The sequence below is a fragment of the Dinoponera quadriceps genome, unplaced genomic scaffold (assembly GCF_001313825.1).
Source record: "Dinoponera quadriceps isolate SergipeBrazil2010 unplaced genomic scaffold, ASM131382v1 scaffold4160, whole genome shotgun sequence".
NCBI lineage: Eukaryota > Metazoa > Arthropoda > Insecta > Hymenoptera > Formicidae > Dinoponera > Dinoponera quadriceps.
This window is the reverse complement of record NW_014558693.1, coordinates 1,058-28,172: the sequence shown is the minus strand read 5'-3', so window position 1 is coordinate 28,172 and position 27,115 is coordinate 1,058. Positions and strand designations below refer to the sequence as shown.

General features: G+C 35.8%; 3 protein-coding genes across 5 annotated transcripts in view; 2 read left to right on the top strand and 1 right to left on the bottom strand.

The window, feature by feature from the left end:
* LOC106749965 (laminin subunit alpha) overlaps positions 1–11,420 on the top strand; it is a 33,607-nt gene extending 22,187 nt beyond the window's left edge. For both annotated transcript variants that reach the window (XM_014629960.1, XM_014629961.1), the window contains 8 exons: positions 46–580; positions 1,995–2,084; positions 2,177–2,386; positions 2,507–2,682; positions 2,765–3,007; positions 3,091–3,247; positions 6,296–6,523; positions 9,870–11,420. In XM_014629960.1, the coding sequence (XP_014485446.1) occupies positions 46–580; positions 1,995–2,084; positions 2,177–2,386; positions 2,507–2,682; positions 2,765–3,007; positions 3,091–3,247; positions 6,296–6,523; positions 9,870–10,141 (1,911 nt within the window). In that variant the 3' untranslated portion in view covers positions 10,142–11,420. The remainder of the gene's footprint in view (positions 1–45; positions 581–1,994; positions 2,085–2,176; positions 2,387–2,506; positions 2,683–2,764; positions 3,008–3,090; positions 3,248–6,295; positions 6,524–9,869) is intronic.
* Positions 11,421–12,880: 1,460 nt separating this feature from the next.
* LOC106749964 (E3 ubiquitin-protein ligase NRDP1) lies at positions 12,881–15,800 on the bottom strand. The gene is made up of 3 exons (XM_014629959.1): positions 15,491–15,800; positions 14,472–15,059; positions 12,881–14,366 (listed from the first exon to the last, which is right to left on the bottom strand). The coding sequence occupies exons 1-3, from the start codon at positions 15,578–15,580 to the stop codon at positions 14,097–14,099; spliced, it is 948 nt and encodes a 315-aa protein (XP_014485445.1). The 5' UTR covers positions 15,581–15,800; the 3' UTR covers positions 12,881–14,096.
* A 4,757-nt stretch (positions 15,801–20,557) lies between these two features.
* On the top strand, positions 20,558–25,858 carry LOC106749967. Of its 2 annotated transcripts, none has more exons than XM_014629965.1 (5): positions 20,558–20,957; positions 21,310–21,414; positions 21,648–22,004; positions 22,145–23,860; positions 23,977–25,858. In XM_014629965.1, the coding sequence occupies exons 1-5, from the start codon at positions 20,766–20,768 to the stop codon at positions 24,067–24,069; spliced, it is 2,463 nt and encodes an 820-aa protein (XP_014485451.1). In that variant the 5' UTR covers positions 20,558–20,765; the 3' UTR covers positions 24,070–25,858. The 2 variants fall into 2 exon arrangements, with proteins under 2 accessions (XP_014485451.1, XP_014485450.1); XM_014629964.1 differs by having other exon boundaries at positions 23,974–25,858.
* The last annotated feature ends 1,257 nt before the right edge of the window (positions 25,859–27,115 follow it).

Here is a 27,115-nt window from a genome sequence, read left to right as displayed (position 1 = left end):
GCTCTAATGTTTGATCTTATTATTCATTTCGTCAATATCTTACAGTTCGCCAGCTTAGTTTCCTTCGAGAAGAATATGCCCGGCTATGTAAGATGGCAGAGCTTTATGTCAGATGGCTTGCAAGTGAACCTAAAATTCAAGACTTTGGCCAATGACGGATTAATCTTCTACGCTATCGATGATAGCCAAAATACGAAAAACGGTTACCTCTCGCTGGAAAATGGCCGGCTGGTGTTCAACAGCCAAGGCGTCGAATTGTGGACTAGCCCATCGGACGTGAAATTCAACGACAACGAGTGGCATGTGGTAACGGTCACTCAAGATCAATCGGGCCTTAGTCTCGACATCGATGACACGAAGAGTTACACGTCAGATTTACCACCGCCACTTCTGCACTTCTTCCACGGCAACCTGTACATCGGTGGATTGCCATTAAGATTGGATCTCAATGGTACAACTGTACCTTTCGTTGGCTGTATCGGCGATGCAACCTTGAATGGCGAGATCATCATCAACTTCGCCAATTCAACCGAGAGGCCACACGCGTTCTTAGGAAAATGCAAGGGTGGCGATCAAACACGTACGTTGCGACATGGATTGTTTACTATTTGCTGAGTTACATTTTAAATATATTTAGATAGCTCCTAGACACTCGCTGTGGCTATCCTTCTTTGATGACGTCAGAAGCGAGGAAAATCATACCATGGTTGTAACGCCAATGTAATTTCATCGGCGTTTCATTGGTTCAACATTGACCAATGTTGAACTAATGTAGCGCTAATGAAATGTACTACTAAGGTAATAATGCGCGAGCTATCGTGTCGCTGAGTTCCATGCGCATGGTTATCTTTGGCGAGCGAAGTGTGAAATCTGTGGACGATGCTTGAGCACGAGGTGCATAGTCGTCGAATTTGATTCACGGTTCCATTCAGGAAGTTTATGTGAGGGAATGCTGACATAGCGAAGGCGACGTAGTGTCAACCCGAAGGATTGATTACCGCGCTAACGCAGCAGGGACGATGTAATGTCGACCCGAAGGAGTAGGATTGGAGTTTGAACGGTTCGCCGAATACTTCCCGGCAATGTGAAAGCGCGGATGCGGTGTCACTCGCTGTTTTTACTCGCTGTTTTTACTTTCTGTACGTTTTTTAGAACGTCGAAGAATGACTCAATGTGTTGGAGAACTGTGTGTTTTCCGCAGCCCCAGTGAGTTTTTAAACCGTTTTCATTACGGTTTCATATTATTTCGACGGTGTTTTCGTATGCATTCGCGGTCTCTCGTTATCATTTTGGCGCGGATTGTTCCTTCGATCGATTTGAATCTTATCGCGCGCGTCTGTCAGTCTTCTGTCGCATCGCGGCTCAGGCGGAGCGATTCGCGGATATTCGTGTAATAGAAATCATGAAAAAAATGAGTTAAAAATGTAAGTTGCATGTTACATTAATTTATGGCTATTTATTAATTGTTCAGGTTAAAGAAAAGCATCTGGACATTTTTACAAGTGTGTTGAATCGATCACGAGTGTTATTTTGTGCGTATATTCTTTTATTTCCACATATCTTCTTCTTCCATTGGCGTTACAGCCTCTTGTAGAGGCCTAGGCCTACCTCTCTCTTACGTATGCATGTGGTGCACACGCAGATTATACACATGCATACGGGATCTACAGTTTAAACGCCGTATGGCAAATTGGAGAGAAGTTTTCTTGGCATGAATATTCTTGATGGTTTGCCAGACCATCGAAGAGGAGTTCCGAGCATATGAAAAATTTTCTGGTTCTGCCAGGAATCGAACCCGGGACCTTTTATAGCATGGCAGACCGGTGCGCTGTCTACCACGCCACGCTCACGCTCTTATTTCCACATATACCGTCACATAAATTGGCATGATTTTCCTCGCTTTTGACGTCACCAGAGAAGGACAGCCATAATGAGTATCTAGGAGTTTTCATTAAATATCGTTAAATTATCGTTTTGTTTTTCTCTTGGTTTAGTTTTGCCACCAATCATCGAATCCGAACTTCCACCACTGTTGCTACCAACAGAAAGTCCGGAAGAACCAATAGAGCTATCGACTCAGATCAGTAAGAACGAAGAACATATATATTGAGATAAGATTTAGTTTGCAAAATAATATTTATATCTTATATATTACGAATAATTAATTTCTTTCTAGACATAGTAGACATTGATATGGAAAGAGAGGATGAAGATGAAGAACCGTATATGGAAGGTCGAAATAATATTGAAAACGTTGATTTCCTTACCACAACTATACCAACGACGCAGGTTCCAACCGAGCCTAATATTCAAATGGATGACGAATGTCATTTACCATACTATCCGGCTGCAGACCCCGATCTGGAGAATACAGTCTGGCGATTCGGTAAATTTGCATACTTTTAAATAAAAAGAAGTTGAAACTGTTTAAATAGAAATATTAAAACTTTTGAATTTAAATTTACGATATCACAAAATTTCCCAATGATTAACGATGTTTTTTCAGGTATTTTCAGGAACAGCAGATTGCAATACAAGACTCTGAACGAAAGATTCAAAGACAATTATAATTTCCGAATCAACATAAAGACAGTGACCAATGATGGAATTATATTCTACAGCTCCAACTTGAATCAACAAGATGATCCAGACTTTGTTGCCGCGTACATGCTTGACGGAAAGGTAAGGGAAATTTCATTCGCTTCACAGTCACTCATCCTGTCGCTTTAACCATGAAAAATAACGCTTAATGGCAACATCGAAGGTTCACTACAAATTTGATTGTGGAAGTGGAATGATATCCCTGATGAACGAGAAGAAAATCAACGACGACCAGTGGCATTTTGTGATCTTCACGAAGAATGGTAAATATGGTCAGTTGATCGTGGATGAGGAGGCGATTGTAGAGGGATATTCTCAAGGAAATTCTACCATCATCGACGTCAATTCGCCCTTCTTTATTGGCGGAGTCTTACCGCAAATGTCCAGCACTGCGCACATAAATATTGTGAGAATCAGTTCATCGATTTTCTCATTGAAAGGTGTCTTAGAGGGTGTTGCGAGAGCGTGACGAATGTGCATTGTTTTCAGGGCCTCAATAAGACGTTTAATGGTTGTCTAGGAAATTTCATGATAAACGGATACATCGTAGAACCATCGCAGAAAGTAGACGTGATGCCTTGCTCGCAGAGGGTTGAATCTGGTCTTTTCTTTTACCCAGGAAACGGCAGCAACTTATATAAAGCAGGTGAGAAAGTTAATTGAAACATATCGTGCATCTCGGGAAAAAATATCAACACATTCGCTATTACTGTCGTATGTATGCGACGCAACGATCTCTCACGAGAAGCTACTTTGAGAAAAAAATTGTTAAATTGACAAAATTGACAGTCACCCTCGTTAAAAAAAATATTGCATCCACTGAATAAATTACGTGCTAGCATAATAATAGTTATAGTTTGATAAATTGATAACTCATTGCAGCAATTTTATAATTTGTTTAATAGATTAAATATTGTACTTGAAAATTTATCATGTTAGACGAAAAAAAACTCGATCCACGAAGTCATAATTAATTATTAGTCTAGACATGTCGTCGTTTTTCCATATTTTAATTCGGAGAAATCATATATCATATAATCATACTTGTTCGTTAAACTATTTTTGAAAACTTTGCGAATGCACCTAATCTTGTACAAAATCGGATTTTGCAAATAAGGCCCTTGTAAAAGATGTATAATAAATGAAAATACGGATTTGTGCTGCATTCCAGGTCGCGTATTCGTAGCACTTGAAATGTACAAGTCTATATTTTCATTTATTATAAATTTGTAAATACCTAATTGCAAAATTCGGTTCTGACTCTCCTCGGGACATTTGCAAGGAAGACCCCAAAAATTGTTTAGTCAGCAAATATCATTTTTCGATAAAATGTTGAATATATATACGGAAAGTGTTGCTTAGCGACACTTTTCATGGTATGTATTGTTACGTACTGGAAGAGGACGAACGCAACAAAATTGTTTACTCGCGCACTGCCGAGTCCTAAACGTACTGGTAGGTCTGCAGATCAGGTCAAGGTCCGGAGAGGCCCATTTACTCCGATCACAGAACGTACGTTAGGTGGTCCTTTATTTAGGTCAAAGAACTTAATCTCTTTACCTGGGATAGGACAATATGAGTGTGTTGAGAGGGGAATTTAGATTTAGGTAATTAAAAGGAGATGAATAAATAGTTTTAACGACTTGATTAAATTTAGGGCATTTTGAATAAAATAGTTTATTAATAACATAATTTGGTTCTCGGATGGATTAATAATAGTGGTAAATTGATAAGAAAAGTCATTGTAAAAGATACAACATTTAAAAGATGAAAGGGTTAGCTAAAGTTAAACAATGAAATATGTGGGTTAACATTAAATAAATTTTATAAATCAGCATTACTGGAATAACGCAAATACAAGATGAAGATTAAAGTGAGATTAAGAAAAAGGTAAATCGTGTAACTTAATTTAATACAATCGGATATAACGCAACAAGAATGTTTAACATATTGGTATAGCGAGGAAAACATCGTTATATAATACAAAGAAAACAATAATAACGCAGTGCAGGTGTGTGTTTTGAGGGATGAAGTGGGACTGGAAATTGGATTGAAATGATTAAAAGTCATATTTAAATATGAAATAGAAACTTACGATTTAGATGAATCAATAGATTGACGTGGACGAATGAAGACGAAGACGAAGGCTGGACTAGACTATGGCTGTGGACTGCTGAAGACTGAACTAAGACTGACTAACTAAGAACTGACACTAAGAACTGCAACTGTGACTGCGACTGTAACTCTAATTGTAACTATAACTGGACTGGACTGAACTGTACTGGACTTGAACTGGATTGGACTGCGCTTGAACTAAACTGAACTGAACTAGACTGTACTGTACTGTACTGAACAGCAACTGGAACTGTAATTGTAACTGCGACTGTGACTGTCACTGATTAACTGACTGACTGACTGACTGCAAAAAAAACTACTATTGTAACTGTGTTCGCGGCAAAAAGGATAAGGCTTATATAGGAAGGATTTCAGAGGGTGGTGGATGACGTCCACCAATGAGAGGAGGTTACCTGGAAGACGGTTACTCTGGAAAATTCCTAGTATTGACATAAATAATCTTAAAAACCTAATCGCATAGAAGGGCCTTTCTTTTACCGACTGTGTACAAAGGTGGATAAGATCGCAGCCCCATCGGGAGTCTTATGACATATGTGGGCGGCGTGTACTCGTATCTTTTCATAAAGCACTTCATCAAATCTGTTTGTTTTACAATCATAAAAGAAGGAATTCGCTACTATCTAGGTATGGACAGATACGTGCCTAACGTAGAGGCGGCAAGATATCTTAGTTATATAAAAAAAAGGAATCTGTCGTCCCCGGGGTACCCAGGATGTAAATAAACTACATACATTACATGTAGGCGGAAAGGATGATAAATGCATTGGGAACCGTACGGCACGTTTAGCGGCTGCCAATGTAATCTTATCTTTGTTACAGTAGCGCTTGCCCAAAGTCCGTCTGTTTCCCAATCATATAATTAAAAAGAGAAATTCGTAGTTTCTAAGACATCCAGGACGTAACAGTATGTTCAACACTTTATTGACTTGGAAAAATTATATTTGCTCACCAAACAATTTTTTGAGCAGAACAAGACAATATTTATATAACGAATATTAATATAATGTATGTTGGCGAACCAATAACATATCGGGAAAAAGATTATATATAATTATATAAAATTATATATAATTATATATGATCACATGCAATTTATATATGAATTTATGTATGAATTTTGTCTTTATATGACTACATATAATTATGTGTCTACATGAAATAAAAATACTGTTGAATGCAAAATGGAAGAAATATTTTGATTAAGTGTTTACTTCGTTGAACGGCTGTTGTTTTTGAGATAGGGTTTCGAGGCAATGACACTCTCGGTGGTTTGCCAGACCTCGGAGAGGAGACACGAGCGTATGAAAAATTTGTTGGTTCTGCCGGGGATCGAACTCGGGATCTTTAGCTTACCAGTGCACTATCTGTTACGCCACGCTTGCGCTCACCGCGCAATGAATATATGTCAAAAATTTGTTTCTTTAAAAAATATCATATAGAACAGACTTCGAAATGCTTTAAATTTCGAATATTATTTCGTTTCTGTAATATTTCAATTATTTCGACATCGATTCGATGGTTCATCTCTCGCTGGGATTTAATTATTGAATTTTTATAGCTGACAAATTCAACATGAATCGTGGATTCGACATTCAACTGGATATAAAGCCACGTTCGACATCCGGGCATTTATTGTCAGTGCATGGTAAGAGAGACTTCATTATCTTGGAAATGATCAACGGCACTGTCAGGTTACTTGTGAAGGCACATAAAGGCTCAATCGAGACTTCGTTCGTGCCAACGAAGCCAAACTCCCTGTGTGACGGCAACTGGCATAATATTCGAGGTACAGTATCAACGCCATATGATGATTGTTTTAATTGTTATATTCAGAAATTTCAAATATTTAAAAAATTTTAATAATTCTTCGATTAATTTATTGCTAGTGTATCTATGATGTAAATGAGGTATTTTGAAATACTGAAGTTTTCGAGTTTCAATTTTAATTACTAAGTCACGTGATTACTGTTATTCAGGATTGAAAGGTACTTTTGAAAAGTAATTCATTACCGTTATTCGTTACTCATTGAAAAAAAATAATTCGTTTCCGTTATCGTTATTCAAGAAATAACATTACAATTCCAAGAAGAAACATTACAAATCTTTACAATTTTCGCTATTTTTTCACTAAGTTTCGTAGGCCTTTTTTTTAAATTCGTTTATGTCCTTTCCATATATACAATGTCTTGCTATAAGTGACCATCCCCTTTTATTTTCTAAATTAAAAAAGGTAGACCATAATAAATGTATATTGAATTAAATATTTAAATAAATTCTATAGCGAGCATGGTGGTTGTCCATAAAATTTATTTTAGTTAAAGAACAAAGATTACATACTTTTTTACTATAATACGGATATTTTGATGTGATGAAAGTTGTAGCGCTGTTTATAATGAATACAACGATGTTCAATATATTGGAATTATTTTACGAGTTTTACACATTTTGTCGATGTAAAATTTCACGAGTGAATACTATCTTTACATTTTTGGTCTTGCCGTGTGGCTAACTTCCGATTACTGTACATTATCAGTTGACGTGTGACGCTAAATTTGATGTACACTGATTTGATTTTATGTACACTGAATCAGATGACAGAATATATCAGCCGCTAATACAGGAGTCGGAAGTTTATTAACACGTTGACCGCACATCACTCAAATCTGGATGACAGCCATTTTTCCGTGGAGAAAGAATCATTTCATATGTTCATGTCGCTCCGTGATTTCGATCTCAACCGACGGCTGATTACCCATCCACTTCCTAACCACAGTCATTGTTTTTTTATCTCAATAACACAGGCCTACAAGGTTCAGATACAAAAAGCAGAGTAGTAACTTCCTATATAATTTTGGTCGCTGAATCCGAATCTGTCAGCGAAAAATGTTCATCACGTCAGGTTTTTGAGATAAACAGGGTAATATGGGCCAAAAACACTGATTTTTGCCATTTTCATGGTGTTACTATGGCTAACAATATTATGTTTTTAACATTCTCTCAGCGGCATCTTAAAGCGCTATCTTTTGTCTTGAAATTGCGATTTTTTTTATTTCTGTATTTTTTTTCGCCGAGTTATGAAAGTTTGAAAATGGCAACTTTTTGACGGTAAGACTATGGACGTCAGAATTATAAAATTCAAAATTATTATTTTCCTATAGCCTGCTTGGGCTAGATTTGGTTTGATAGGTACAGGAGTTGTTTTTGATCCACCATTTTGAACTTGGTAATTCTGACATCAGATTCGTGTTCAGCGATCCAAAAACCCACGGATACCAAATTTTCAAAATTTACTTAATAATTCACCGAGTTGATTTTTCATAATTTCGGCAGTGCATAGTCTCATTGTCGAAAAGTTTCCATTTTCAAACCTTTATAACTCAGCGAAAAAAAATCGTACACGAATGAAGGTAAAGTTTATTAGGTGGAAGGATGATAAAGTTTCGATGCTTCGGATTGAGTCTTAGTCTTATAAAAATATTTAATAGAATACAGTACAATTTGTCTCACGAATTACGATTTCCGCATTCGTAGCCTCTTTTGGTCTTCCAGAGCGAGGTGCGTCTTCGGTGCTTGTACGACCCATTTTAAATTCACTAAACCATCGATAAACTGTTGTTCTCGAAGGAGCAGATGTGGGATAACATTTCTTCAACCATTTCATTGAATGTTCAGGAGTTTTTCCCATCAAAAAATGTTTGATCAATATGCGATATTCCTGTTTTTCCATTTTTTTTTACGAAGGCAAAGGTAGCGACACTTAAACGACTGTAGCTTGTAAACGAATGAACGAAATGTCATGAAACTTCACATATAAACTAGTGACAGATCAGCCTCTCGAAATAAATCATGTTCATTTTCTAGTGGCGCCACCTACTGAAAAATCCCGGGACTTTTCAGCTCATGTAGTATATTTGAATGATCCTCGTATATGTGTTATCTGAGAAGCAAATGAATAGATAGATTAAATCATTTATTTTATGCAGTAATTAATATAATATGAATTTAAATATTTCAAAAAGGACTATTACAGCTATTATATAAAGAACATTATAATTATAATTATAATTATAAATTATAATTTTGGAGAGGAAAAACAAATATTTTTTAACTGTAAAAACATAAAACATAAAACGTAGAAACTTAATTGCATTTCTTAAATTATGATTTCAAAACCATTTCTGTTTAAACTTTCTTAATGGTTCTTTACAGTTATGAAACTTTGTATACGTTCCAAAAATATACATGAAACCAACATATGCTACTTGGGTTTAGCCTTTTGCTCTAAGCAACGAAATGTAATTTCTGACAAAATGTTTCCCACACTCCTAAGTCGTAACAACGCTTAAATTTGAAAAATTATGACGTTTGGTAGCGCTAGAAATACATTTTGCTAAAAATTACGTTACAATTTAATGTTTAATGTAAAAGGTTAAGAGAGACTTATCACATTTATTGTAGATGCAGATTAACGATAACAGGTACAAGTAAAGATCTTTGCACATAAGAAATTTCTAATCTAGTCAAGCCATAAAAAAATCCGTGAGAAAATTGACCAATCACAATTGATTCTCTTTGCGATCGAAGAATAATCGTTTGTGATAGAGTATAATCAACTGTGATTAAATAATTTACTTACGGATTTACGATTACGATTAAAAATTTCTTACGTGCAAAAGCCTTATATGATACTTATATAATCCTTTATACTTCCTAATCCCCTACTACTATTATATGTTCTTAAGAAGATTCTAGAGTCAACCCGTTTTATCGAAAATTCGTTAGTATTATATTCGTTACTGGTTGCTCAGAATTAAAAAAACTTTTTGCATAATTACAATACACACACTAATGCAGATGAGAGCGGTTGACTTTATTCAAAAAACGAGAAAAAGTAAATTATAAAATTTTGTTCATTTTCCAAATAAAATCTGACCATCTTCATCTATATTAGCGCGTATATTGTAATTGTGCAAAAAGATTTTTAATTCTATGCAACCAGTAATGAATTTAGTTCTAACGAATTTTCAGTAAAACGAACGATTCTAGGATTTTCTCAAGTTCTTAAATAATTTCTCTTAACATTCCCAAGTTACGTCATGTATTGTATTATATTTTCCCTATCTTCTTCACAGCGAGCAAACGGAAGAACGCGATGTTACTATCAGTCGATCATAAAGCAGCGCCACTCGCAATCGTCGACGGCAGAAATATGGCTCGTGTTTTGTCAAAACATCCAGTATTTATTGGCGGACACTCAAGTCTAGGAAAGGGATTGCGAGGCAGCACTTCGCAAGCACAATACATCGGCTGTATCTCCAACATTATGATTAATTTGAACCGCATCGAAATTACGCCCGAGCGAGCTTATGGTCGAGTCCTTGCCGGGGTGTGTCCGACCATTTAAAACGCAATAATCCTTTTATTTTTAGACAAGCTATACAAACTTACACGAAAATCCAACTTTATAGATTTTTCTTTCTTTAAAGTATCGCATTCATTATTCTCTAGTGTTTGATTGAAAGATAACGATTAAAAATAAACATGTAACGAGCGGAAAAATGAACTTATAAATTTATTTGATTCTTTTGAGAAGAAATATTTTTCTCGTTTTCATTAGCGATTGAGGAAGATGATTGTATAGAACGATACAAAGAAACTATTTTAACCAAAGATACAACTTGAAACTCCTGTTTCCTCACCGCAGTCATTTTGATTGATGACATCAGAAGTAAGAAGGTACTCAAAATTTTTGCAAATAAATTAAAATAAAAGGATGTATTCTTAAAATGACACTTATGATAAATTAGAAAGATTTGTGAAATACTCTGGAATCTTTTCTCTTGCCTTAATAATTAATAAGTAACTGTAAAATTTATGTGACACGAATAACCTTTCAACTTCGTGATCATCACGTATTATTTATGGTCCTTTATTAATTAGTGATATGAAAAGTAAGTTTGCGGACTACAAATTTAAACAAATAATAACGTTATTTTATGTGCATATTTTTATTTTAACATATTTTGTGAGAATTTCGATTATATATTTTTTCGCTTATGACATCATCAATCAAGATCACCACAGTAGCGACTGTGAGATTCCGAAAGCTTTAATAAAATATATAAATTATAGAATATATGTATAATATTTTTCGAGATTTTCGAGAGTAATGGTTTTAGTACGCAAGAGGATGTAAGTAAAGAAAAAAGATGAGATATATGGAAGTCATAAGCGTTTTATTTTGTGAATATGTATACACACACACACACGTATGTATGTATGTATGTATATACATACATATACATACATATATACGCAATGTATATTTGTGCGTTATCGCACCCGGCACATCTTGTAAATAAATCCAAATTTCTGTACAATAAGTTCTCAAAAGTTCATTTTTCGGAGATATTTCTGGCTTAGTCTTAATATTGTTATGTCATAAATATCAAAACTCGTCATTCTTAAATAACTTATATCATTTTTCCGTACTAAAAAATGCACGCAACACTGTTTTTTCTCTGACAATTACAATATTCAATCAATTTATCGTTTTAATAATGAATAAACACAATGGTTACGAAAATGTAAACTAAAATGCTGAATGAAAGTGCGAAATGTGTGTCGATGTGACTATGATAAAGTGCGCATTGTACTGCAATAAACGATACATTCAATTGTTAGCTCTAGAATTAGTTCTAGAATAACAAAATATGCGAGTGCAATCGCAAGAAATATATGCAAGTGAGAATCATAGGATCAATTTAACAACAAGATACATTATATTTTTCGAAAAGCAATTCATAAGAATATCATCAAGTAATGTCAAGACTGTAATTCAGAAAATAATATATGCGTATGTAATTATTCAGTTCCCTTTGAAGAAAGAACGAATGTTGGAAGAAATATTCGTTCTTTAATTGTAAAATGCACGGCAATTTTACTAAAAGGATAAATTTGACTAAAGAATTAAATTTATTAAAAGACAATTTTGCAGCAGTTATTATTGATTATAATATTCGGTATTTAATATCTCAAGAGAATATGAGGGAATTTTGCAGCATCATTCACTGAACCACAATGCACACAGCCATATCATTCTTTCTTGTTACATTTGCCAAAAAAAGAAATATAATGCGCGTTGTCCGTTTTAACCGATTTAATCATATTTCTTCCGACGTACGTTGCCGGAACGGAACTTGTGAATTGATCTGCACATTCGAAGAGAAAAAAATAAAAATATAAGGTATATTAAATCGCTTACTGATACGTAAAATTTGATTTTATTACAATTATAATATATATACTATATGTAATCAGCCTGTTCATCGATTTGTCTTACTACAATCTCTAGATGTATAACTCTACGTATATTCTTATGCTTAAAACTTGACATATCCAAGTTCGATATTCCGCATAACCAGTGACGCTTATCGAGAAATATGATTTGTCAAAAGAAAATATACAAAAGACACTTCGTACGATTCTCTCATTTTTTGACAATACACCGCGTATTTGCATCCAATATTGATTCTCCTCGAAGAAGACTTATTGGAAATAACTGACGCGAGACGATATCTGATGTACTAAACGGGCCAGAAATTAGTCAAAGAGAAACAAATTCGGGTCTTTAAGCGAACAAATACGGATATTCTTTTTTTTCTTCGCATTGTGTTCTGAAAATCGATTACACTTCAAATTCCTAACAATCTGCCGGCCCGTTCTATATATATAGACCGGTGAGATGAGAAGCATTGTGTTACTATAAATCAGTAATGTGCAATAGAAGCTAACTAATACGATAATTAATTTATATAGGATGTCCCACCGTAACGGATGTTAGCAGATATTTCACGGAAAGAAACGAATTTCACCAACAAGTTAACTGTTGCTCGTCACTAATGTCATATGTGTGTAATGGCGATAATTTTTTTTCTTACGTCTAAATATAAACAAACTGCACATATTCTTTATACTTTTATATATAAAAAAAAAGCACTTAAAGTAGGCTGTAAGCGTTTCCCTAAATAAATCGTAGTAGCGAATGTTTTCATTAAAAATAGAAGAAAATCATGAATTCATACATTTTTTAATTAAAAAGTATAAATTAATAAAAAATTGAATAAGAAATTTAATTAATAAATTTAATAATTCATTTATAAATTATAAATAAACATCTGTTTAAAATAGAAATTTAACAAATTTCCTCTCACAAAAGTGGCGGTAGGACAGTGTGCAATAACATAAAACTAAAGCGAAACATGCTTTCAGTTCAAAATAACAAGTTTTTCGCAACGTATCTGTGTTTCAACAAATAAATATCGGCAACAATTTTCAGGAAATAGTGAGACTCATGTGGTGTGTAGAGAGAACGACAGAGATTAACTTTCCTATGACGTACAATTTATGAAAAGTTTACAAGGAGAAAAGATTCAGAGGAGATGACTAAAAGGAAGAGAAATATCTTTTAAAAGAATTCAGGAAAAAGGATGCTGACAGGTCCGAGATTTTTAAGAGCAGAATCGCATCTGTAGCGAACGTATCTCGTACTCAGATCACTGATAGGCTTCTATCAACTTCGGCCATTGCTTACTCCTCTAAAATATTATAGTAAAACACTCACAGACTTCGAAGTATCTGTAAAACGATCCTGAAACGAACGATAAACGGACCGCCGGCGAAAATTTACAAATCGATCGATAGACCGGCCGAAAGATGGTCGGTCATTTATCACGCGATTTCAGGAGGTTTCTCACCAAAGTGGTATATCACAGTGCAACGATCCAGACATTCGATGGATTAGGTTTTTCTGGAGATGGAGGTTAAGAGGTGGGAGATAGGTCGATTAAGGTAACTGATTTTTTTATATCGTACGGATCGCTTCAGGGAATATTACGTTATTGGGTTTGTCGGGTTTGTTGCTAGATCGATTTACAGTCGTCTCGATCGATCCGTACGCAGCAATCGCGCCTGTACAATTGCATTTGTATCACAAAATACGATGGTGTGCATCATCGTTCGTAAAATCGTGCTCGACGGCGATTTATCGCACCAAGGACCGTGCAATTTAAGGGTTCCAGCCGTAAACGCGCGAGTCTCCCGGTGATGGATCTTCGATGGAACCTTGGTAATGATGAATGCTTCTCGAAACAATCGATCAGATCGACCCAGGGCAACATACGTCAAACGACAAATGACGGAGAAGAGCGAACAAAATTCACTACCTCCCCCACACAGCATGCTTTATCCAAGGGACGTCCTGGGAATGTCCTTAGGACGTGGGACGTCTTCTGGACGTTTTTAGGGCGTCCTTTGGAGGTTTGTGCTATGGGCCCATTCATGTGCAATGTCTGGTTATTTTACTCAATGCCATGTGCAAAGATCATCACTAGCCCCGGCTCGACCATCATGTCTTCTGGCATGTGTGTGTTATCACAGTGAAGAACCAATACCGCCTGCTTGCCGGGTACTCTTTTACAGACGTAGTTGTCATATTGTCGCCGAGAGTTTTGTCGTGTTTCAAGTGAACTAAGGCCTGGTGGCCACCTTCTCTCATGACAGTTCTCCATCAGCTCATCGATTACGTGAGGTGGACAATTATACTCCGAAAGAGTTCTCTTTATCATTGTCTGCAACAAATAAAGATACAATATTGATGAACACAATTAGAACATTCATTAAATGCTCTAATTAATTTGAAATTGCGCGAACCAATGGCAATTGATAAGTCGCACCTGAAGTAATTCGTCCGGTGTCGATATCATGCCACCCCATCTGGTAACCCTCGCACGTGGAAGAGTAGCTGACCATCTCACAACATCGTCCCGTTCCATCTGGTCGGCTATTGCGCGCATTGTTGGATTGGAAACTCTAAGCGCTCGCATGAAATCCTTTAGTAAATGTATTTCGCGTTTGTGCTCATTAATCTGCAACTGATGTTCGCCAATCTCTCGCTTCATATCTGCCATCTTTTGTTGCTGTGATTGTATCAGGTTTCTGAGCTCACGTACGCAATTATGATCCTTAAGCTCATTCTTTGGAATAATCAAGCTGCAGCCTTGTTCACAGAGCATCGGTCTTTTAGGATTGTATTCGCATTGCTCAAGATGATTGGCCAAACTATCTAACTTGACAACCACAGAACAACCATATACAACATTGTCACATTTGATAGACAAGCGAGCCAATAAGTTTCTAAGAATTCGAGGAACTCCTCTTAGCTGAGTAACTACAATCGGTGTACGGTCCAGTGGGCATGTATGTTGACGGTTTATCCATTCATTGATGCAGGAACGACAGAAGGCATGTTCACAAACTGGTGCCTGCAACATATTATTTGCTTGTCGATTATCATAACCTACATAGTTCCACAATATGATATATAACTGCATATCCCCTAAGGATAATAGTATTAATGACAATAAGAATAATATATATATATAACAAAAAGGAAAAAACTTCTCCATATAATGTATACTGCAAATTGCTTCAAGATTAGTAAAATTAGGAAACTCATTACACGTAAGTCAACTTCATCGTGTTTTGCTGGAGCGGAAAAATGTCAAAGTTCGAGAAAACTCGGATGTCGACAATTTTGTTCTTCTTCGAGGATCGCAATACTTTTTGCGTCAAATTATTTTTTGCATCTCGAATTCGACAAATTTCTCAAACAATGCGCAGAATTATTAGAATTAAGGTTATGTGGAGGATCACGACGAAGCCCCTTTGGTTCAAGCATAAATGATCGTCCTACCTGGACGGGGTCTTCGAGTACACCGGAGCAAATGGGGCATAGGAGCTCCTCGTCAACGTCGCCTTGGAAGCGGTTCACATCAAACCCCATCGCTCGCAAATGCGTGTTCACCTATTCGTCGCCTTCCGTGCAACCAACACAATTCTCCGCGACTGATAGGAACGAACTTAGTCACGGGAGCACGTGTGGATCCACTCGAGTCGACTCTCGAATCGTTTTAAACTCTCTCCCGACTCATGTCCGCTGCATTTCAAATGCAGATTCAGGAGCTTTCGCGCAATTAATCGTACTTGTTGTTATCACATAAAACACGTCTGTAAATTAGTCTGTTCTTTATAGCTGCACTGCTGAACTGGTGCATAAGTTAAAGTGAGAAAACATATACTTGTCTCACTTTAACTTATTGCATTACTTCAGCAGTGCAGCTATAAAGAACAGACCAAATGTTTCGGAATTGATTTCGTTTCCTCGATAATAGGTAATAGCACTGAAGCAACGGTAAAGCTTTGAAATTGTAATTTCTATTTCACCCGTCTTTGCGAAGGAAGACGACTTTCTCTCTCTCTCTCTCTCTCTGCATGAATCTCTAGAGATAAGGTTATCATTGGTCAAATTATTATAACAAAATCGTTAGTTATCCGTCGTCGAGATTTCGCGGCCTCGTATGAAACGGTTCTGGAACTTTGACGTACATGAAGACAGCACTGAAAACACTCCTCACCTCTTTGCAGAAGAGCGGAGCCCAGACTTGTTACTGTTGGACAACGACATTTGTACCGTTATGCTTGTGGTTCCCATTTGTCCCGTTCTCGCGCTAATCGGCTTGCTGCTCCCGAAATGCATAGTCGGAAGTAACCACCTGCTCTATTATTAACGACCGTCGAGGAGCGTCCTTTACTTAACTTTATTGTGTAGAACTCTTGGGAAATTGTATGAAAAAATTAATGATCTCTCTCTCTCTTTCCCTCCTTCTCTTTCCCTCTTCCCTTCTTTCTGTTCCGACAAAAACAAAAGCAGTACAAGTTGTATCCACAATGAATCCATGTGACTTACATGTATTACCTGAATATAGATTCATCCACGAATTATTCATATGGATGCAACATTTTCTTTTTATCACCAAATCAAAATAATTTGTCTTCGAAGTATCAATGTAGATTCTACGCATATAGCGCCAAGTCGACTGTTAGTCGATTATAAGTCGGCAGAAGTTTGAAGTCGACTTCAAAGTTACACTAAATATCAACTTATAATTGACTAATAGTCGACAAATGATTCAACTATAATCGACTATCAGTCAGCCAATAAGCCGATTTTTAAATCAACTTTTAGTCAATTTGTCGTCATCAATATTTACTATGAATTTTTATTTTAATGGTGACATTTTTCAAAAACTTTATGAGTTTTATTCCATTATACTTTAATCGTATAATATTAAGTTACATGTAATACAATAAAAGTATAATAAAATTAGATTGACCAAATCTTTGAAAATGTCAGATTTAATTTGGATAATTATAATAGGTATATGAAAAGGAAGTATATGAAAAGGAAATATATGAAAAGGAATATAAAAAAAGAACTAGTACGATATATGTTACATGTATATTAATTTTTATAGTTGCTATAGTTGCTTTTTATACGTTGCGTTCTCATCCTATCATCAGATCGTCGCAAGAATTCTTGTATACACGCTTCGATTTCGGTAATCGTATTGTTACCTTTCTTTAAAACAACTGCTACATGTAATAATAATTAAATGTATAAATAAACATGTTGTGATATTAAGTAGTTCAACAAGATCTAAATAAATATCGGAAAATATAGTTCCCAAAAATTAAGGTCTGAATATACTATCTCATAGAAATATATTGTAGAAAAATTTAATTATTTTTTTACAATGTTCCCGTGTCATATATGTTCAGTACATTATATTTATTTTTTTTGTGGCTGAACTACTGTACATTTATACTTAAAATAAAAGTGATAGAAATATATGTGAAGTTTAGCAAAAGCAAGAAAGAAAATTTTACAAGGTCCATATAAGCGCGTAATATTATTTAATATTAAGTAATATTTCTGGAATGTTAATAGATGGTTATATGTCCACTCCTCTAATAATATTAAAAAAATAATATTATTTAAATAATATTATAAAAAATAATATTATAAAAAATAATATTATTTAAATAATATTATTTTTACGTTATTGTAATATATATTTTTTAAATATTCAACTGTACGTATATATGTCGCAGGGAAATGATGAAAATGGAGATTTGATCAAATCCCTAAGGTAGATGATCAATTCACGGGTGGGGTGATTTCACACATCTTCCGTGAATTGATCATCTACCTTAGGGATTTGATCAAATCTCCATTTTTATCATCTCCCCGTGACATATATATGAGAGCATAATATATAAGAACGAGCGCAACATAGCAGGTAGCGCACCGATCTACTATGTCAGCGGGTCCCAAGTTCGATCCCGGCAGAAGCCAAAATATTATTTACGCTCGCATCTTCTCTCGGAAGGCAATGGCAAACCACCGAGAGTGTATCTTTGCCAAGAGAGAGCCTTTCTAAAAAAATAATGCCGTTCGGAACCGGCGATAAACTGTAGGTCCCATATGCCTGTGTATAATCAACGTGCGCACCACAGACATATGAGAGAGATTACCGCGCCCGGACACGGACAACAGAACTAGGAAGATATATATATATATGTAATTGTAATATTTTATTTCAAATGTATTGCAATATCAATTGTTTTATTATATAAATAAAGTCGAAAGAATTTTGTGTAAAACTACGTCTCAAAAATTATATATATATACCTATGCAGCATGTAAACGTTCGAGGAACGTTCGCTTTACGTTCACTTGGTTTGGTTATATTCAAACAAAGTGGGAACGTTCGAAGAATATACGTTTTAAAACCTTTAATATATATCTTACGTAGCAAAAGTGTCACAGTATCACAATTATGCTGCTCAGTTACAATTCCATTTTTTAATATATTAATTTGTTATAAATAGACATAATCAAACTTCAAGATGTATATATTTTAATTAAAAAATGGAATTGTAACAGAACAGCATAATTGTGGTACTGCGACACTTTTGCTATGTAAGATATATATTAAAGGTTTTAAAACGTACAGGGTGCGGCAGTGTAACTTCCTTTTTTCAAAATTCAATAAAATGCATTTTATGAGGCACATATTTTTTTTTTTTTTTATAATGCAGATAGACATCTAAAGTTTTATCTTACATGGTTTTGAAAATCATATCCGAAAAGTGACGCCCCCCATTGTCTATACACTGGGTAAACCGAATTCTGGCATTTGTCATTACTCTTTCGAGCATAGCGACGGGTATGTTGGCCGTTTCTTTCCGAATATTGGCCTTCAGGTCTTCTAGGGTCCTTGGACGGTTGGCGTAAACGCGGGATTTCAAAAAACCCCACAAAAAAAAATCGCAAAAGGCCAAATCGGGGGAGCAAGCTGGCCACTCCAAATCACCCCTCAGGGAGATGAGTCACCCTGGGAAGTGGTTCCTCAAAACAGCCATCGATGCCCTTGAAGTGTGAGCTGTTGCTCCGTCTTGTTGGAACCATATGTCTCCTAAGTCCATTTCATCAAGTCGTGGAAAAAAAAAACCCTCGAGCATGCTCACATAACGGTCTGAATTGACTATTCTTGTGACCTGATTTTCTTAAAAAAACCATGGACCAACGATCTCAACGCGTTACATTTCCGGTATCTCGGAAAGAACTGACCTAAGAAAGAATTAATTTCCGGTCCGGGACAGGACCCAACGTGGCTATATTAAAGTGATTTCTGAAGGCACGCTGAGTTGCAATCAGCGAATTGCCGTTAGAAAAATACGCTTCTACGGCAAACGCACAGTCCTCACTGTTCCAACGCATGATGGCGACTGACCGAGGAGTGAACAAAAGGATCCCCTCTTTCAAATGAGATCATTAGCGCCTCTCTACGACCGTTACTTTTTTAAAGGCGGGCATTTTAAATAAAGAAGTTACGTTACCCTATATGTTCTTCGAACGTTCCCACTTTGTTTGAATATAACCAAACCAAATGAATGTAAAGCGAGCGTTCCTCGGACGTTTACGTGCTGCTTGGGTTGGGACTTTGAGTTTTTTTTTTGAGCTGTTATTGGACATTTTAATTGATAAAGTAGACTTAGAATAAGTTTCTGAGGTGAATCAATGAGCTTCGTCAGCCGTTTTCTTCTAATCAAAGCAGTAAAATAAAACCAGCGGCACACAGTAAGTCTGTTCGTTTTCGCTGCACCGCTGAACTATAGCATTAAGTTGAAGCGAGACAAGTATATGTTTTCTCACTTCAACTTATTATACTAGTTCAGCAGTGCAGCGAAAACGAACAGACTTAATGCTTGTTTTCGTGCTGGATTGTTTGCTGGGTGGAAATACAGCGTTTTGATTGGTGTATTGTCATCTATTTTTGGAAATACACCAATTAGAACGCAGTATTTCTATCCAGCAAGTAATCCATCATGAAAACACGAATCGTGTGCCGCTGGCGTTACATAAGGTCTGTTCGTTTTCGCTGCACCGTTGAACTAGTGCAATAAGTTGAAGCGAGATAAGTATATGTTTTCTCATTTCAACTTATTGCACTAGTTTAGCGGTGCAGCGAAAATGAATAGACTTATGTACGGAATACGTTCTACTTAATGCTCACAATGATTGCGACTAAGGTTGAATCTACAATGTCCAATCATATTAGTCAATTTGCCAAATTGATCAATTCAATTGGATATCTGGACATGGCCTATGCTTGCAATCGTTGCGAACGTTTAAGTGGAACGCACCCGTTATGGACTCTTACATTCGATTGGTATATTTTTTTAGATCTAATAATTTACTCCAATTAAATACCAGGACTCACTAACTGCAGTTACTACTAAACTGGATTAACATTAGGTCTGTTCGTTTTCGCTGCACTAGTTCAGCGGTGCAGCGAAAACGAACAGACCTATTGCTGTATAAACAAAATCTGTGTCTCTCGTTAGAAGACACCCGTTATTTTTGCGCTAGAGCGTCGCGAATTGCAAATAACGTTGATGCGTGATCATTCAACATTGTTTAAATATTCACGATCGACTGCAAGAGAAAACGGCAGTATCACAAGTGCGATTTAGTTCCAGACTCTTTGCAGTTTCATTTTGCCACATTGTCCGAGACTCAACGTTGTTTGAAAGACGTACAGAACGTGGAAAAGAGCGGCCGGATGGCCATCAATATGATGACACCATTGACATCGCCTTCACGGGCGACCATGACAATGGTGAACAACAGCAAGGAGTATTACAGTTTTCATGTGAACGTGTGTGATGATACATTTACATGTGACGAGAGGAAGAAACGTCTGATTATCCCGTCAGGGCAGTCCCTTACTCAAGAAAATTTGCGACAGAAATTGGTAAATAGTGATCTTTTATATATTTACCGCAAATAGTCATGTTTGGCGTCATTATGGCGTCATTATGGCGTCATTATAGCGTCATTATAGCGTCATTATAGCGTCATTATAGCGTCATCTATATTTTACATATAAGTATCTCAATATATGCAAATTTAAGAAATAACTTGAGCTTCTATTATTCTGCTATATGTTTTTTGGACTTTACATATGTAAAAAACTAGTAAATAACAAATATGGTAATATTGTATTTAGTTTTTAACATAGTGTATAATGATATGAAAGAATATGATCAATGTTCATCTATTAATAAGTTTCTTATTTGTCATTTCTTTTTTTATTCCTATTGCAGTATGATCAATTTGGAATTAAGAAAGATAGTTGTATTTCTTATATTGATGGTGATGGTGATGATCTTCCAATAGAATCAGAATGTGAGTTTCAGGAAGCATTAAAGGTATGTATTATATATAATAATAATAATAATAATATAATTATGCTTTAAATTAAGAAATCTTTTCCTTATAGCAGCGGTACTTGTTGAAATATTTTGTTATCTTTATATTTTTTTCTTTGTTTCGCTAAATATCAAATATATATTTATTTTAAGTGCAGATAATGCAAGTTTCTTTTTAAATTGTGATTAAGAAGAACTAATTCAGGAATTCTGAAGTCTATTTTTTGTTTTAGCTTGCAAAAACTTTTGTACCAAATAAGGGACTTGTATTGGTTGTGCGGCCTTGGAAACTTACTAGATGGAATAATATTCTGGATATGGAGCAATGTAATAAAACGACCAAGTGTCAGGATACACAGAATATTGAGAATATCGAGAAGATGACACAGAATTGTGCTTCGGATTTAAATAGCATGACACATGCAATGACAGATCTAGTCAGCAAGATGTGTGAGAAGCAACTGGGAGTGTTTCCAAGCAACACATGGTTTGAAATTGATGATTCAAATGTTTCATCGCAACGGCACTCATCACAAGTTTTGCACAAGGATACTTCACCTCCTCCATGGTTTATAGAATATATGGAATCTGTAAGTACACACACACACACACACACACATACACACATACTGGTAAATATATGGAAATATATGTGTATGTATGACTGTATGTATTTGTTATCTGCTTATATAATAGTGAGTTTATTCTTTTACCTTTAATTACCTCGTAGATGAAGAAGGAAATGGTATCTACAATTACTCAAGAAGTAGTGGAGCAAATGACTGAAATGCTGGACAAACGTTTGGATTCTTTTACGTCTTCTCTATTCAATGAAACTAGTCAATATAAACGACGGTCACATTCTTCTCTCTCAAAACGACATTCTCGATATTCCTTCGAATCACATTCGAACGAGAAAAACCAGAAGAGAATAAATGTTCAAGACGAGGGACAGTTCAGTGATGCTTCAATCGAACGGGTGGATGAACCACAGGATATGAATGTGAACGTGAACGTGAAAGATCACGATCGGCAATTACAGCAGGCAAAGCTATATTTACATGATCTAGATAACATCAAAGGTCAAATCCATGAACTCCTTAAGGAGAAGCAATATTACCGAGTTGACGATATGACTAACAATCTGGACACGGGCATCAATAGACAGGATCGTAGAGAATCCATACAGAGTGTAAACGATAACAATGTGCAGGAAGACATTGCATCTCCAGTTTGTTGCATGACTTCCGACGCGTTGAAGATTCTTGACGGTGAGTTTCGCATGAACTGCTCTATCACTGGAAATCGAGCGCTGAACATGGATTCATCCCACGAAAACACTTGGTGCAATGACCTTATGGAGGACATTGATAGGATCAGTCATTATTCAGGCTGTTCTATTTTGTCGGACGAGCGGGAACATATGGACACTTTCGTGATGGTTGAAATGCCTATGCCAGAAAACGTAGATCCGTCACTTAAGCATCCTAAGGTATCCTCTGCTGCCGAACTACAGCAACGTGATAATAGTCGAGATTCTCCTAGCTTTGAACTATTGTCGGAGACACCTTCACCACGCTCCTCTTCATATATTTGTGAGGAACATTTCGTAAACGTCTTTTCAGCGAATGAAAAAGACTTGCAGACGTCCGTGGTTAATTCGAATTCAGCGGTGAGTTCAGCTTATATGGTGGATATTCATGGCAAGATCTACAATGAACACGTGCCAACGACTCCCGGCACGAACATTGAGTTTGAGAAACGATCCGATGGAATCTATTCTTTCGTAGCAGAGACTTTGCCGGTACGAGAGATCGATTCTTCCATGTCCAAGTTGTCACACGCAGAGCAACAAACGTTCAGTGAACAGAAGAGCTCGCAGTACAATACGACAAATTTAAATAACGAGCGGAACCAGCTTCCAAACTATTCAAGAGCAGCAGATGACCAGCATCATTTGCCCGCAGAGACGTTCTACTGGAAGATGCATTCGCAATCACAAACCGATGCGAGCGACTTCGTGCAGAGCTTTCACTCACATACCACATCGGTTACTGACAACAATAATGATCTCTTCTACCAGCCAACTAACTATGTTGAGCAGAAAACAGCGATTAAGAACACTCAAAAATCGACTACGACTACAACGACGTCTCCAAGGAAAGCTACACAATACAACACTCGTGATAAAAGGAGTAGCAGAGTTAGAGCGGACGAGACACGTTGTGATGACACGGGCAAATTTGTTCGACCGCAACAGTCGAATCGACCGAGCGGATTCGATAATTGTTCCAACGGATCAAGAAGAACGTCTGAACAGCTGCCGAACGCCACCGCCGATCCTGTCCTCATCCTGCCAGAGGCGCTGCTTACCATGGCTACGCAAATGGGATCAATTGCTTACGTTACCGCACGTGATATGTTCGACAAACTGCGTTCACACACGGTGAGTTTCTTACATTATGTTTATCCACATATAGTAGATATTATGGTTTTATATTGGAATACACATTATTTGCAAACAAAATTATGATAATAATGAAAAAGTGGTTGTTCCAGAAGGATGATCCTGTTAAACGCCGACGTGTGAAATTAAACACCACTACACAAAGCTCTTTTTCGTCGGCAACGCATCGTCCGGTTAATCAGTCATAATCAGGATCTTCATAGTTGATAGATTCTATACTAGACAAAATTTGTTAGGTAAGCATGCGTTAGACAAATTAAAAGAAGCAAATATAATAAATGAAATTACGCGACAGCGTTCTCGATTCATTGTTTTACGCAGGTATCATCAAGTACAATGTAATCGTAAAGTATGTAAGACGCGTAATTCGCAGTACTGGGTTTAATTCTGCGAAATGATATAAATGATGACCGACATTCATATGTCGATCATCGTTAATTTAGTCGGTAGAGTGGTATGCAAAATAGTATATCATTGCTAGCTAAGATGAGATTGTAACAGCGGCGAATTGACAATGACAAACGAGAGAAACATGGTGAGGCACCTTGCATGTACAAGTGATCCTTAATCACGTATAATGAATAGATGTATGGTGTTCTAAATTACAAAATCAGAAAATATTATGGATACCACACTTCTATTTATCGTGTGAAATTAAGAGTCATGTATCATGTGATTAGTACTTCTTATAGTGATTCATGCTATACCATAGAAAATATGAAAACTGGCTGTAATTGTATTAAAATTAAGGAAATTATATATATGAAAAACAAAAAGAAAATGAGAGGAGAAAATAGCGCAAATATGATCGAGACACCTATTATGGAAACACTCGGGATGGTTTTTGATCGGAATCATGCAATTATTCCTTACATTTCTATTATGTTTTCAAGGAAATAACTGAACGATTCTGATCGGAATCATTCACTTATTCCCTATAAAATATAAGAAAAAATATAGGGAATAACTAATAGATTCCGAATAAGTCCATAATACATGTCCTGTTTTATAATAATAGATGTTCAATCTCAGATTAACAAGAAGGCAAGAGTCTGCGAACTTATGATGGGAGTTGTGAGGTTTTCCGAAATAGACATTTTTTTAATGCGAATACGAGGGAAAGGAGGAAGAAAATAATTGGTATATGTATATTTTTATTTGCGGTCTATACGGTAGGTCATAACAGTTGCACACTTTTTTCGACGAGTTTCATAATACATCTCGTATCCAATAGGAAAATGTATTTCCTGAGAGTTATTAAAGAACGAATTTTCTTATTGAACATGGGATGCATTCTAAAATTTATAAAAAAATGTTGTAACCTTCCTATGACTGGCCATACACATGTATCATGCAAGACGATATATCGAGGCTCGGCGTTAAGTATCTAGCGACATCAGATATTCGACACTGTCCTTTCAAGATATATCGAACCACACAACATACGTTATTACACTATGCTAGAGCTTGTGGAAATTTAGGATTTGCAGAAATAAATGGTTTAGACACAACTTGTGTAGTTTGAGTTTTGGATTTCATAATTTCGACCTAATAATTCAAACGTTTCCGAATGCTTAAAGGCTCTTAAAGGAGTCTACAGTAGCCCTAAATTCTGGTCTATAATAGATGCTTTAAGCTCTAAGCTTTAAGGCTTCGGAGTAGTTACCGTGACCATATTGGGTTCGTGATTTATAGGCGAGAAGTGACAGAAGTGAAAACACGTTGAGAAATATTGCGTGTCATTTATAAATAAAAAGATATTTGAATAAAACAACATTTGAGATCACTTGAAGACACTTGTGAAGATGGACGAAAATTCTCCTTTTCCCTCCTGATAGTCAATAACCGTAAAAAATAAGTGAAATAAGGCCCTATTCATATAGAAAAACACGATTTCACAGTTATTGAAAGGAGTGAAAAATATGCTCCTCCTACGTATGAAATTCCAGGGTAATCTTGGTTTTCGTCCATTTTTACGGGTTTAACAAATATATCAAAATTTAGACCTGCACAATTAAATAGATAATAAAATGGTACGCAACACAAAATTTTGTTGTCAACATGTTACTCTTCACGCATATAAGTACAATCTAGAAAGTGCTATAAATGTTTCGAAGCCTTTTATTCTAAGTACAATCTAGAAAGTGCTATAAATGTTTCGAAGCCTTTTATTCTTTCTTCTTTTTTTCTTTACTTAATCTCGAAAAATATACGAAGAAAGAGAAACGCTTTGAAACATTTGTAGCGCTTGCTAGACGCACTCTATTGGTTCATCTTTTGCCGTTCCCTTTTGTCGTATTGAACTGTGTCGCTACTGTCAACGCAGAGTTCTTATTTGACTACTCCGAAACCTTAAGAAATTGATCAATTACAGTCGAATATGAGGAAAATAATGTAAGGAGGATAATCGACTGTGATTGATAAATTTCTTAAGGCTTAAAGCTTAAAGCACTTATTGTAAATAGGGATTTAAATATACAAGGTGCGTCTGCTTTGCACGTTTACGCACTTTAAGCGCTTATAAGCATCGCTTTCACCATTTCTTTTGAAATCGTGAGCGATCACAGAATGCGTAATAACGTCATTGTTCCGTCATAACTTGCGCTTACAAATGCTTTTCCTATCGAGGTAGGGCAGCGTGAGTGCCTAAGATGCAAAGTGATCTATAAACTGTCCTATAAGTGTATAATATTCCTAGAATATTATATGAATATTATTCAATATTAAAATAATGTTCTTATAATATTCTAAGAATGTTATATAATACTTTTTAATATTATAGGAATGTTCTATTGATGTTATATGTCCATTTCACATAATACTCTAGGTGTTATAAGAATGTTCTTAGAATATAAAAAAAAAATAAAAAAAAATATATATATATAGATATATATAAATATAATTTTTTAAACATAAAACCTATTTTTTGTACAAAATTCTTTTGAATTTATTTATATAATAAAACAGTTGCAATACATTTGAAATAAAAAATTACAATTATATATATATTATATATATACATAGAGTTAAATGTTTAAAAAAATATATATTGGGAGTACAAATTAGTTCGGTCCGTCTTCAAAAGATGGTTCTGGCTGTTATGAATGTTCCATAGTGACAGCTGATTTCGGTGGTTTCAGAGAGGTTAGACATCTGTCAATAATATTCACCCCCTGTTTTTTACTGTGTTGAATATGTCAAATTTTGTGTTAACTAAGCAGCATTTGCGAGAGG